The sequence below is a fragment of the Balaenoptera acutorostrata genome, chromosome 11 (assembly GCF_949987535.1).
Source record: "Balaenoptera acutorostrata chromosome 11, mBalAcu1.1, whole genome shotgun sequence".
NCBI lineage: Eukaryota > Metazoa > Chordata > Mammalia > Artiodactyla > Balaenopteridae > Balaenoptera > Balaenoptera acutorostrata.
In genome coordinates this window covers 59,816,225-59,828,574 of record NC_080074.1, presented here as the reverse complement: position 1 = coordinate 59,828,574, position 12,350 = coordinate 59,816,225, and the positions used below count along the sequence as shown (strand labels likewise).

Genomic DNA, 12,350 nt, shown 5'->3' with positions numbered 1-12,350 from the left:
CAACAGACAGGAAAAAAAAAAAAAGAAAGAAAGAAAACCTTGAAGAGCTTCAGGACAACGAGGAGATGGGGCGGCACTGGATCTCTTTTCTTTCAGGCAAAAGCTTCTGACCCTGGGGCTACAGACGGGAAATGAAAGTGAAGAAGAGGGAAAAAAAACTACAATTCCCAAAAGACCATAAAGCGTCCACCTTACGCATGCATAGACCCCGCCCTAATTCTGTGGCTTCCCGGCAGCTCTTTTCGCGCATGCGCTCTCCGATCAGTCTTCTTCCAACCCCTCGTTTTCCCCGGACGGAGTTGGTGCCTGGAACTCCTGCGACCTTCATCTCCGGTTGCGATGTTGCCCTTCTCTTTGCTCTGGGCAACTCGGGTAAGAATGGGGCTCCGGAGGCTGGGTGACTAGTAGGAAGTAAGCTCCCCTCCTATCCTAGTTAACTATTCACAAACTTGGGGTTCTCTTGGCTTTTAAACGCACGTGTCTGGGTCTTCTGGAGGGGAGAGCGGGAGGGGAGAGAGAATGGGCAACTAGGGGGTCCCTGAGACCCCCGGTGCACGCGGGGTGATTGGGGTCCCTCTCCATTCCGGTAACCAGATGCCCCAAGGCCTTGTGACCGCCCATTTGACGTGGCATTAGGGAAGAGAACTGTGGACCCTGTGCTGGCCAGCGAGCGGGGTTCCTGGCCTGGACCGGCGAGCTAAGTCTTTCCTGCGAGCTCTGAGCCATGCAAATGATGCAGCTGGTCACCCTTGCTTGTATCAGGGGTCCCATGGCTCTGTGGGCTGGAAGGAGGTGGAAAGAGTGGGAGCACAAAAGACAAGATGTGGGTTTTGGCTTCCCTGCCAGCAGTCCACCCCCAACCCCGTACACACACCTCTTCCCCAGGGGCTGCTGAAGGTCTACCCTGCCACTTCCGTTGCTCTGGAAACCACCTGTACAGCTCGTTGCCCTAACTCTTGCCAGTTTGGTTGCCTCCCACCCTGACTGGGGTATCTCTTTGTGAAGGCTCTGCAGGAAGACCATGCGTTTCTGTGGGTGGGGACTGCCCCTGAGTTCCAGAGACATAGGCTTCTAGAGGACAGACTTTGCCCGAGGCTTTGCAGAGTGGTTCAAGGGCAGAGGTGGAGGGAGAGTCTGAGGTGAGGTGAATGGACCGAATCAGAACCACCCCCTGGACATTGATCTCAACCTTGGCTCTAGAACTGGCTTTTGAAGGTGGAGGTGGGAGTGGTGAGAACTGGAACAGACCAATGAGACAACTGGCTGCTGGATATGGAGCCTGAGGGCCTGATAAGCATGGCTGAGGGTTGTTGACTGTTTTTGTCTGGGCACTTTTTCTTTGACCCTGTCTTTTCCTCCCCCAGCCTCTGCGAAGATGTGGTCGGCTGGTCAGGATGGCCATACGGTGCCAGCACAGCGAGGCAGCCCAGACCCAGACTGGAGAAGCAACCAAGGGCTGGTCAGGCCAGGAGAGTCTATCGGACAGTGACCCTGAGATGTGGGAGCTGCTACGGAGAGAGAAGGACAGGCAGTGTCATGGCCTGGAGCTCATTGCTTCAGAGGTGGGGCCTGGGAGAGGGGCCAGGGCTTAGGCCACCGTGGGTGCTGCAAGTAACAGGTCATCTTCCTGCTATTTCTCCAGCTCTCCCTTTCAGACTCAGGGCCTTCCTGCTGGACCTCATCTTCCTCTCTTCTTACTGACCTCTGAAGCAAAGGCAGGGCCAGTCTGGCTTATGGGATGGGGCATTAGAAAGCTTCCAGAGCCTCCTGGGGCTCCTATAGTTTAGTCTGGTCCCTCTTCAATCCCAATAGGAAAGAGAAGCTTGGAAGCACAGGTTCAACTGGACAGGTGGCCTTGCTGGAGACACCTATCACAGCAGCTGGGTTTCTGAGGATGCTGCTCTGGCCCTGCCCCAGGCCTGGCACGGAATCCTGAATGAACAGAGCTTTCTGTAGAACCCGGCTCCTCCCTGCAGCCTGGGGCTCTGGCAGGATGGGGCTGTGGGATCCAGGGAAGGGGGCTCAATACCTTCTGACATTGCCCCCTCCCCCACCCCAGAACTTCTGCAGCCGAGCTGCGCTGGAGGCCTTGGGGTCCTGTCTGAACAACAAGTACTCGGAGGGTTATCCTGGCAAGAGGTGAGGGCTAGGCACCAGAAGGCTGGAGGACAGCCTCAGGGATGGTGATCCCAGTGGGGGACACCTGCCTGTACCCTCCCAGTGTGTATAGAGAAGTGGCCTTCCCAGTCCTTTGCTGCTGGTCCAGGGGGATGGTGGAACCCTTTCTCTGTGCCCTGATCTACTCCCCTCCCATTGCAGGTACTATGGAGGAGCAGAGGTAGTGGATGAAATCGAGCTGCTGTGTCAGCGCCGGGCCTTGGAGGCCTTTGACCTGGATCCTGCTCAGTGGGGAGTCAATGTCCAGCCCTACTCGGGGTCCCCAGCCAACCTGGCTGCCTACACAGCCCTTCTGCAGCCTCATGACCGAATCATGGGGCTGGACCTGCCCGATGGGGGCCAGTGAGTATAGATGGGGTGGGTGATGGGCTTGTGGGCAGTATGGGCGTGGGAGAAGAGTAATTTGTTGAACACCTACTGTGTTCCATGCGGATGAAACAGGGCTCTCCCAGTCCTGCAAGTTCCAGTGAATGAGGAAGATAAGACCCCAGAAAGCGGTGCCCAGAGCCATGAGGGTGGTGCCTGCTAGGAGCAGTGTTCCAGAGACCCCGGCCTTTGGGGTTGGGCAGGAAGGGAGTGGCTAAGTCTGAGAGTTATTCCACTCTGAACCTGCCTACTTCCTCTCCTCCCCTCCCAGTCTCACCCACGGCTACATGTCTGATGTCAAGCGGGTCTCAGCTACATCCATCTTCTTCGAGTCTATGCCCTATAAGCTGAATGTGAGTGCTCCAGGGTGTGGGGAGGGAGCTGTGAGGAGCTGCCCTGCTTTCTTCTTAGGGCTTTAGCTTTTTGTCTGTCTGTCCAGCCCAAAACCGGCCTCATTGACTATGACCAGCTGGCACTCACTGCTCGGCTCTTCCGACCTCGACTCATCATAGCTGGTACCAGTGCCTATGCTCGCCTCATCGACTACGCCCGCATGAGAGATGTGAGTGGAGGGCTGGAGTACCCGCCCCTCCCTAAGGGCTGGTGGGGAGATTTTGGAGGAGGGGCAGCCTTAGGCAGGCCTGTCTGGGCCCTCCCCAGGCTGAGGCCTGTCTCTGTACCTGCCCAGGTGTGTGATGAGGTCAAGGCACACCTGCTGGCGGACATGGCCCACATCAGTGGCCTGGTGGCTGCCAAGGTGATCCCCTCACCTTTCAAGCATGCGGATGTTGTCACCACCACCGCTCACAAGACCCTTCGAGGGGCCAGGTCAGGCCTTGCCTCTCACTGCCTTCACTCCCGGGGTGTCGCTGGGCTGGATCTGAGGAATTCATTCCCACCAGAAGCCCTGTCTATGACAGTTCTCCTTCTCTTGCCCGTGGAGGCAGTTCCCCGACAGGGGGTTTGGGGGTGGAGGTGAGGGCTGCTCCCCTCAGCCCCTGGAGTCTAGCACACTGAGCACAACTGTGCTGGACTCTGAGAGCCTGCGGGGCTGGGCCAGCCAGCTTCCTCTGTTCTCCCCACCCCCTTGCCCTTTCTTTTCGGCTTAGCTTCTGACCGCCTACCTCCTGCACAGGTCAGGACTCATCTTCTACCGGAAGGGGGTGCGGGCTGTGGACCCCAAGACGGGCCGGGAGATCCCTTACACGTTTGAGGACCGAATCAACTTTGCTGTGTTCCCGTCCCTGCAGGGGGGCCCCCACAACCATGCCATTGCTGCGGTGGCTGTAGCCCTAAAGCAGGTTGGGGAGCCTACTCTTGTGGGGTGGGTGGGGCATGGCCTACAGGTTCAGACCCTGCACCTTGCCAACTGAAGTTGGAGCTGATGGAAGGGAGGTGCCAGGATGGGAGGGGGTTGGGATGGGGTCACACTATGCTGGGGGTGGAGGGGCAGAAGGGGCAGGGCTTAAGGTGGCAGTGCTGCTGTCTCATCTCCAGGCCTGCACCCCCATGTTCCGGGAGTACTCCCTGCAGGTTCTGAAGAACGCTCGGGCCATGGCTGATGCCCTGCTAGAGCGAGGCTACTCGCTGGTGTCTGGTGAGCCAGGGGGTAGGTGAAAGCCTCTGTACCCTCAGGCAGAGGCCCAGGACTCAGTACTTCCTGCTTACTCTCCCCCCTCAGGTGGCACTGACAACCACCTAGTGCTGGTAGACCTGCGGCCCAAGGGTCTGGATGGAGCTCGAGCTGAACGGGTGTTGGAACTCGTATCCATCACGGCCAACAAGAACACCTGTCCTGGAGATCGAAGTGCCATCACACCTGGGGGCCTGCGGCTGGGTGAGACCTGGGTTCCAGGAGGGAAGGGTGGCTGCCAGGTGGGCTTGGGCCATGCTAATCCTCTCCTGCCTCTCTCCCAGGGGCCCCAGCCTTGACTTCTCGACAGTTCCGTGAGGATGACTTCCGGAAAGTTGTGGGCTTTATAGATGAAGGCGTCAACATCGGCTTGGAGGTGAAGAGCAAGACTGGTGAGTGGGCAAGACCTCCCCTGCCCCCACCCAGTTTACATTCACTGTCTCCCCCCTCCTTCAACTGATGGAATGGCCTTCCCCAGAGCTCTGACCAGTTTTTTTTTCTCCCCCATCTCTAGCCAGACTCCAGGATTTCAAATCCTTCCTGCTCAAAGACCCAGAAACAAGTCATCGGCTGGCTGACCTCAGGCAACGGGTGGAGCAGTTTGCCAAGGCCTTCCCCATGCCTGGTTTTGATGAGCACTGAAGGCACCTAAGAAATGAAGCGCACAGACTGACATTTATTCCTCTTCCCCCACCTGGACAAATTAGGGGTGGGGGTAACTGCCTATCTTCCAATTTTTTGCTGGAGGAGGGGAAGGCCGCCCACTTAGGGGAAAAGGCGGGTATAGTTCCCCTTCCCAGGATTTGTAGCTGAGGAGGTTTCTTCTTGTAACAAGACTTAGAAGGAAGAGGCTTGGGGCTTTCTGCCCTAACCTCTCTCATTATCTCAGTGTTATAGACTCCCTGCCCTCTCTTGGGGAGGGGGGAGTTCCCCTTGTGAGCCAGAGGAAGGAGTGGGTAGGCACCCTTCTTTCATTTTTATCTAATAAAATGCTGACCTACCCTGAGCTTCTGTTACTGTGGGAGGGGTCCCCGGGCCAGGTGGTGATTTGTCTCCCTCAGCATGCCTCCCTTCCCTCCCACCACTACCACAAGGACCCCTGGGGCTGCAGTCTCCTCTCCCTCTGATCAGAGCCGACACCAGACGTGATTAGCAGGCGCAGCAAATTCAATTTGTTAAATGAAATTGTATTTTGCCCACGGCTGCTTCTGTTTGATCCCAGGGGACGGAGAGGAGCAGGGGAGGGGTGGGGAAGGCAGGGGGAGGCCCAGGTGTGAGGTGGGAGGGGGTGCCCATTGGCACGGGAAGCAGGGGGCTTGGGCACTGGGAGGAGCAAGCTTCACCTCCTTGGGTGTAGGTGCCTCATCCCAAGCTGGCTGGGCTGTCAGTGACGAGCCTGGCCGAGCCCAGTCGAGCCAAAGCACCGCCCCTGGGCTGGTGCCCAGAGCCTGGGCTAACGTGGGGCCCGCCACGTCACTTGGCACTCAGGCCTCTGCTTGGTCTTGGCTCTCACGTAGGCCACGCTCCACACGTAGTGTGCACCACGCCCTGTGAGGCCCGCAGGGCAGGGGGACTGGCATGGCCTTTTGGGTTGCCCAGGCTACCGCCTGCCCACCTAACTCCCCCTCGCCCCTCGTGGGACTGAAGCTGAGGGTCAGAGGTGCTTCCGCTGCTGGGAGCAAAGGAAGAGGGTGGGGGTGGAGCTGCCTGCCTCCTCGTGGGAACTGGCCTGTGTAAGCAGGAGCTGGACGGGGTGGCTAGAGGGGTGCCCTGGGGTTGACGGTGGAGAGTGGAAGAAATGAGTAGGCTGGCTGGTGGTGGTTTACATCGATGTGCTCTGCAACCAGGCTTAGAAGTCTGGCCGGTCTTTCTTCAGTTTCTTATAGTCAGTGGAAACTGCAAGGAACTACGGGAGAGAAAGGGGGATTGCACCGAGTGCCCCAGGCCTCCCTTTGCTGGGGTGGGAGGTGCCAGCTGGGATCAAGAGATGAGCAGATCGAGGCGCAACCCTGAAGCCACTGGGAGTTACCTTGTATTGGTCGTTGGGGCTCAGGCGGTTCCAGGGCTCCGGGTTGTTCTTTCGGTCCCAGCTGTGGAGAGGGAGGGAGGGGGAGGGGGAGGGTTAGGGTTTCCTCTGGGAGCTAGGACTCTGGAGCTTCAGGGGACCAGCAGGGTCTGCGCCCCCGCCCCAGCACGCCCCCTCTTCCGCGGAGGTGGGGGGCATTTCCCAGAGACTGAGAGGGGAGGGGGCACGTTAGCGGGTGCTGACAAGTGAGACAAGAAGGCTGTCAGCATTGTCAGCCTGGGGCCAGGTGATAGACGTGACAACCCGGCCCAGGGACTCCCGCCTGCTCCTTGCCACGCCAGGTTAGCCCCATAGAGCAGAGCGGTGGGAATCAGGCAGAAATCCCGAGGCGCTGGGGTTGTAGTGACGTGCCTCGAATTCAGACAACGCCGTGGGTGCTTCTGCGTGCTGGAGGACCCTACGCTGCCGCCGCCTCTGGCGGGGCTTGCGGTCTCCGCGCCGCCCCGGCCCCAAAGGCACCCGCAGCAGCTCACCCGGCTACACCCCCAGCGCTTGGGCGGCGAGATAGAGGTACCAGAAGGCCACCGGCGGCCAGCAGAGAGGCGTCACCATGGCAACGCGGCCGGGAGAGGTGCTAGTTCCGCAGCCCAAAGCGGGCCGAGTCGCCAGCCACTGAGGAGTGAGCTGTCTGGTGGGCCCGAGCGAAGGCGGGGAGCCTCGCAGGTCAGGAGCGGGCTCCCTCCCCGAGATGCCACCTGCCTGGGGATTCCCGCGAGGACCACTCATTCCCACCATTCCTGGGAGGCCTGTGCGTCCCTGTCTCATCTTGCCCCACCCAGGACCCCTTCCTGCGTCCCAAGCCCGGCCTTTACCAGACGTCGGGGCTGCGCAGGGCGAGTCGCAGCAAGTAGAGCATAGCGCTGCCCATGCCCAGGCCAATGAAGCCGATCATCGGGATGAGCTGCGGGAAGACAGAGGGAACTTTCAGGGGCAGCCCCCTCCCAATCGCCCTTTACAAGCTTTTCTGCTCGGCCCGCCCTCTCCTCCACCCCGGGTCTGGCGCCCCCTCCTTTCCGCGAGGGAGGACCGGCAGCCTCCCACACCACATTTTTGCCTTAGTCTTCCTCAACCTATTGCGAGTCTGTCTGAGGTGGATTCAAGGGACACGGAGGGCATATTGCAGGGATGGACTGAGGGCACCCTGAAGAAATATTAGGAGCTTTGGGGGAACTAGGCAAGAGGCAGGGTACTGGGAGATTTGGGGGTTGCCAGGGCAGCTAGAGAGTTAGAAGGTAGAATCATGGCTCCTGGGACCAAACTCACCCCGGGATGTCTCTTGATCTGCCGGTAGAAGCGGGCTCCGAGGCTGGTTCCTGCCATATCGCCTCTCCAGTGTCTGGTCCTCTCCAGCGTCCCTGCTCCCTTCCTCCTCCTGGGGTCCCGCCCCTCTCTGGGGAGGGGTCAGCCCAGCCCAGCCTGGCCCAGCCCGGCCGCTTCTACAGACTCACCCCGCCCCCAATCTCTCTCCCTACAGCAGTTCCAGGCTCGGCTGGGAAGAGAATTGTTGGGGAACAGGGGCATTTCTCCTCACCCACTCTCCACTCCAAGGGGTCAGACCCTCGCCCATGGGATATCATGCTTTGGGCTTTGCGCTGGTCCAAGGGAGAGGCCTCTCAGACTCTGACTCAGAGACTGATTGAGGGGGATCCAGAAGTGGGAGGAGGGACTCACCATGGGACAGGCAGACAGACCTCCAGCAAAGTGCAGGTGGGAGTGTTCACAGGTGGGACCAGGAGGGGCCAGGAAAGAATGAGGGCATCTGTAATGCTTCCCTGACACCCCTAGAGCCACCCAGGAGCTGGCAGGTCTTGGGGGCCCTGCTTCTGTCTCCCTCCACAGTATAGTGGGAAGAGGAGGAGGACAGGTAGACCAACAGCACTAAAGCTGCCCCAGCCACTCTAGTCCTGGGTGGTTTCTTCAAGTTGGTTTCTCCAAGCTGTGTTGTGGTTAGCCTGGAACAGTGTTTGGAGGCCAGGGAAGCCGGGCATTATCCTACACCTGGCTCAGAATAGAATAAGTCAGTTGGTTAAGTTTGGGGGCTTGAGAGACTTCCTTCCCCTGCCTACCTGGTGTAGCCATCCAAGGAGGCCACGTTCTGTCTCTGGCTGTGATGGAGAGAAAGAGAATGGAGTAAAGGAAACAGTCGAGGAAAGATAGAAAAGATGTTGAAGGAGAAAAGAGAAAAAGACAGAGACAGAAGCGTCGTAGAGCGATTGCCTCCCTTTACGCGACCAACTGGGGTGTATGAACTCGCGTGTATGCTATGTTGTCAGGGTGGGAAAGCTCACTGCCACCGTCTTTGGGGAACTGGGGTCCTAGGGACCCAGGAGCTGAGACCTAACCACCTCTCCCCCCTCCACACTAACCTCCATCCTCCGTGCCTCCCCCACTGCTGCCCTGGCAGCCCATCCTACAGAGCTCTCTCACTTCTCCCCTCCAGAGCCCCGTGGTGCCCAGGCAGGGGCAAGCTGTGCACCCACCGCTGTGCCCCTCAGAGCACCGAGAGGGAGAAGTCCCTTTCTGGGGGCCCTCCTGCTTTCGCCCCGAGCTGATACGTCCCCAGCCTCCTGCGCTGACAAGCGCGGCTGTAATTAGGCTGCGGGGTCCCGAGCTCTCCGCCTCCCTCCGGCGGATAATGAGATAAAGTGTCAGAGACACGGCGAGAACAAAGAGACAGAGACTCAGTGCTTACGTGTGTGGGGGGACGGGGGAGGGCGACTGACGGGATGTCAGAGCCTGGAGCAGCGCAGAGCCCGGCCCTCCCAGAGCACCCGCACCTCCAGGGCTGGGTCAGAGGCTGAGGTGTCCTGTCACCTGTGCCCCTTAGCCCTCCAGCCTCTGGGACTAAAAATCACTCCTGGAGCTCGAGGTCGAGGGCCGCACAGCTGGGCTGCACATCTGGCTCTTGTGGCACAGCTGGGGCGCCAGGATGCCGATAGGGATGTCTGGCCCCTGTACCGCGCCCCTTTGCTTCTTGGGCCCTCTCCTTCCTTCCGGTGCCCTTTCTTGTGAGTTCCAGTGACCCGGGCCTAGCGCATTCCGGACCCTCTGACCCGCTTCTTTCCTTGGAGCCGCCGTTGATCCTCCTGCCTTGGGCCTCCGCCGGAGTTCCTTATTACATTACTGCTTTCGCTCTTGCCTCTCTGGGGCTCCTTGCCCCTTCACCTGCTTCTGGTACTTGTCTCTCACCCCTTGTCGGTGACCCTATTTCTAAGGTCCTGCCCATCTCTGGATCGTGGTCTCTGGGGCCAAGCTGAGACACAGAACTCCTTGGGTTCCACATCCCATTTCTTCCCACCTCCCCGCATTTTCCCACCAGAAGGACTCAGGCCACGCTGACCGAGCCGACAGAGGTCATTAGCTGCGGAGTAGGCGTGGCCAGGGGCGGGCTGGTTTCCCGCTGGGATCTGACTCTGAACCCTAAACCGTACAGGACACTAATCCGCGCTCTGGTGGAGCCGAACGTCAAAAGCAGCTGGACTCCATGGAACAAGTTGGCAGCGGGGCCGTGGGTGCGGGCGCCCCCTGGAGGCGGAGCTGCTCTCAAGCTCTTAGGGGACGATGCCCCAGGCGCCCCCTATCGGGCCGCGCTGGCCCTGTGCCCCGCGGCTTTTGAGCAGGTAAATTAGTGCCAGGAGTGTCGGTCCGGCCAACAGGCCAGCCGTTCCTGCCACTCCCACCGCCAAGGCAGTGGGTCCCTCAACTTCCACTCTTCTGTTGTGAGGTGGGGCCGAGTGAAGGGAAGGAGAGGGGACGCGGAAGCTCCCACTTCGCCAGCTGTGGGCACCCCAGGTTCAGGCCAGTTTCTCTCGACAGGCTGGGCTGCCCCAGATGCCCGGGGCTCCGCCTCCGCCCCGAGACTGCTCTCTGCCCTCTGACCCTACCTGCCCCAGTCTCTGGCTGCCCATTTTTTCTGCGTCTGCTTCAGACCCTATCACTGTCTCTCTGTTTCTTCTCATTCTGTCTCTCCCTCTGCAGCTCTCTTTACCTGGCTGTGTCCCCCTGCATCTGTTTCTCTGTGTCTCCCTCCGTTCGTCTCTCCTTCCCTCTACATTGCTCTACCTCGCTGTGCCTCTTTACAAATGCCTCTCTCTCTGTCACTGTCTTTCTCCCCCCTCCCATTCCCCGGTTCTATTCCTATTCTCTGCCTTGCTGCCCCTGGGGGTCTGCAGCAGTCCAACGGGACAGCCTGGGGACACCTCGGGGCACTGCCCAGGGTCCCCTTCCCGGTCACCTCCACACGCCCGTCACCTTGGCGCGGGCTCCGTCTTCCCTCTGCAGCAGTGGGGCGTGGAGGGGGCGCCAGGGTGGGAAGACACAGTGCCCAGCATCTGCTCGGGAGCCCCGGGGCCCCTGACCCCCTCTGCCGCTATTAAGGACGCCGGGTCCCGAGGCTCTGAGATGATCATGATTGCATCAGCCAGACAGCCGCGGAGCCGGGAGCCGCGCAGCGGCGAACCAGCGAGACAAAGACGCCTGCGCCATCTGTTTATGCAAAGCGCTCTCCGCCCGGGACCCCGGCGTCCCGGTGCCTGGCCCAGCTCGGGGCATAGGGTCATGAGTCCGCTACTGCCCGGCGCACCCGCCGCGCTGCGGCTCCCCCACTCCCCAGCACCCGGAGGGGCCGCGGGGCGAGCGGAACTGAGGGGGGCGGGGGGTGTTGATGTGATTGGAGCGGACGCGGCTCTTTCTTCAATAATGGATGGAGATGATGCGGACGGCGGAGCCAAGCCCGCCCGGAGAGGAGAGAGGAATAGAAATGGGGAGAGGAAGGGGCGGGGGCGGGAGACTCACCCTGGCGAGCGCACACACGCGCGCGCGCGCACACACACACACACACACACACACACACATATATACGAGCGTGCGTGCGTCACACTGTCATTCGAATATACGCCGCCGCGCGGCTCACACCCAGGCACACGCCCACGCACTGTCACTGAGGCACACACACCTGCAGGCAGAGACGCCCGAACAACACACACTCACCAGAAGCTTTTCCTGGTTCTCACACATACACGGTCCTGCAGGTAGAAGCGCACGAAAATGCCCACACGCGGGGCACACGCAGGAGTGAAGAATGCACAGACACGTAGACCCGTCAAAGCACATATGTACATCTGACACCCAGGGGCTGAGACAGCCAAAAATCTTAAGAGGTTAGGGGTGGGGCAGATCGGGGACAAGACACATACTCAGCGGCACAGGCACACACCAGGGGCATACATACCAGGGGTCCACACATATACACACACACAACACCTGGGACTCTGATAGACACACATTCAGGGCACAGACACACACATACACACACACTACAGAGCAGGGACACAGACACCCATAATCAGCAGGGGCACAGAGAAACCCCCTTCTCCCTTCCCCCCACACACTCAGAGTTTCACACCCACACATGCCAGAGCTGCTGCCTGTGCCCTGTGGTGGCGAAGTGTGGCAGAGAGGTCACTGGGATCCTTGAAGCAGGCCTTGTTAGTCTAGCCATATAATGAGGTTCTGATGATAGGAGATTCCTGGGGCTGTGGACCCTGTGCCCCTGCTTGACTGCCTACAAACTTCCTTTCTTGGCCCCCAGGGCCAGTGGTGTAGACCTTAGGCCTCTCTGGCCACAGCCGACCCTGCCAGCCTCAACCCCGGTAGCTGGGGGAGAGGTGGGAAAGCCATAAAGGGATATTAGCAACTGCATAGGGAGACTCCCAGCACATCCCCAACACAGCCAGGAGGCAGGCTCATCCCTGGTGCTGCTCAATCTTCGGACTTCAAGGGGCACTTTCTTTGCTAAGAGCCGGGTGGGCACTGGGGAGGGGTAGGACGTGGGTTGTGTTCTGGACCCTAGTAACCCGGCCCCTCCTTCAGTCTGTTTTCAATTCAGTCAGCTCCTTGGCCCAGACTTATGACCTTTGCAGTGTGAAGCAGCATCATCCATCACCCAGGTGGCTGCTGGCAGGGGTGGGGGGCGTTGGGGGCTCACACAGGGTCGCTGTCCTTCCTGCCTCCCTCTCCTGAGACCTGCTCTCTTCCCCAGGGTCCACGGGCGGGGCAAGTAGTGGGGGGAGGGTGTGACCAAGAGGC

The 12,350-nt window shown here is 59.8% G+C and overlaps 2 protein-coding genes across 4 annotated transcripts; one reads left to right on the top strand and one right to left on the bottom strand.

The window, feature by feature from the left end:
* The first annotated feature begins 216 nt into the window (after window positions 1-216).
* On the top strand, window positions 217-5,178 carry SHMT2 (serine hydroxymethyltransferase 2). 3 transcript variants are annotated; one of them, XM_057556994.1, is made up of 13 exons: window positions 272-372; window positions 595-823; window positions 1,365-1,562; window positions 2,060-2,139; window positions 2,320-2,520; window positions 2,816-2,897; window positions 2,984-3,106; window positions 3,233-3,372; window positions 3,680-3,845; window positions 4,042-4,141; window positions 4,226-4,381; window positions 4,462-4,569; window positions 4,692-5,178. In XM_057556994.1, exons 2-13 carry the CDS (start codon window positions 725-727, stop codon window positions 4,817-4,819), a joined length of 1,581 nt encoding a protein of 526 aa, XP_057412977.1. In that variant the 5' UTR covers window positions 272-372; window positions 595-724; the 3' UTR covers window positions 4,820-5,178. The 3 variants fall into 3 exon arrangements, with proteins under 3 accessions (XP_007198745.2, XP_057412977.1, XP_057412978.1); XM_007198683.3 differs by lacking the exon at window positions 595-823 and having other exon boundaries at window positions 217-372; XM_057556995.1 differs by lacking the exon at window positions 2,060-2,139.
* A 165-nt stretch (window positions 5,179-5,343) lies between these two features.
* NDUFA4L2 (NDUFA4 mitochondrial complex associated like 2) lies at window positions 5,344-11,104 on the bottom strand. The gene is made up of 4 exons (XM_028165849.2): window positions 7,527-11,104; window positions 7,076-7,164; window positions 6,207-6,267; window positions 5,344-6,083 (listed from the first exon to the last, which is right to left on the bottom strand). The coding sequence occupies exons 1-4, from the start codon at window positions 7,581-7,583 to the stop codon at window positions 6,027-6,029; spliced, it is 264 nt and encodes an 87-aa protein (XP_028021650.1). The 5' UTR covers window positions 7,584-11,104; the 3' UTR covers window positions 5,344-6,026.
* Window positions 11,105-12,350: the final 1,246 nt, after the last annotated feature.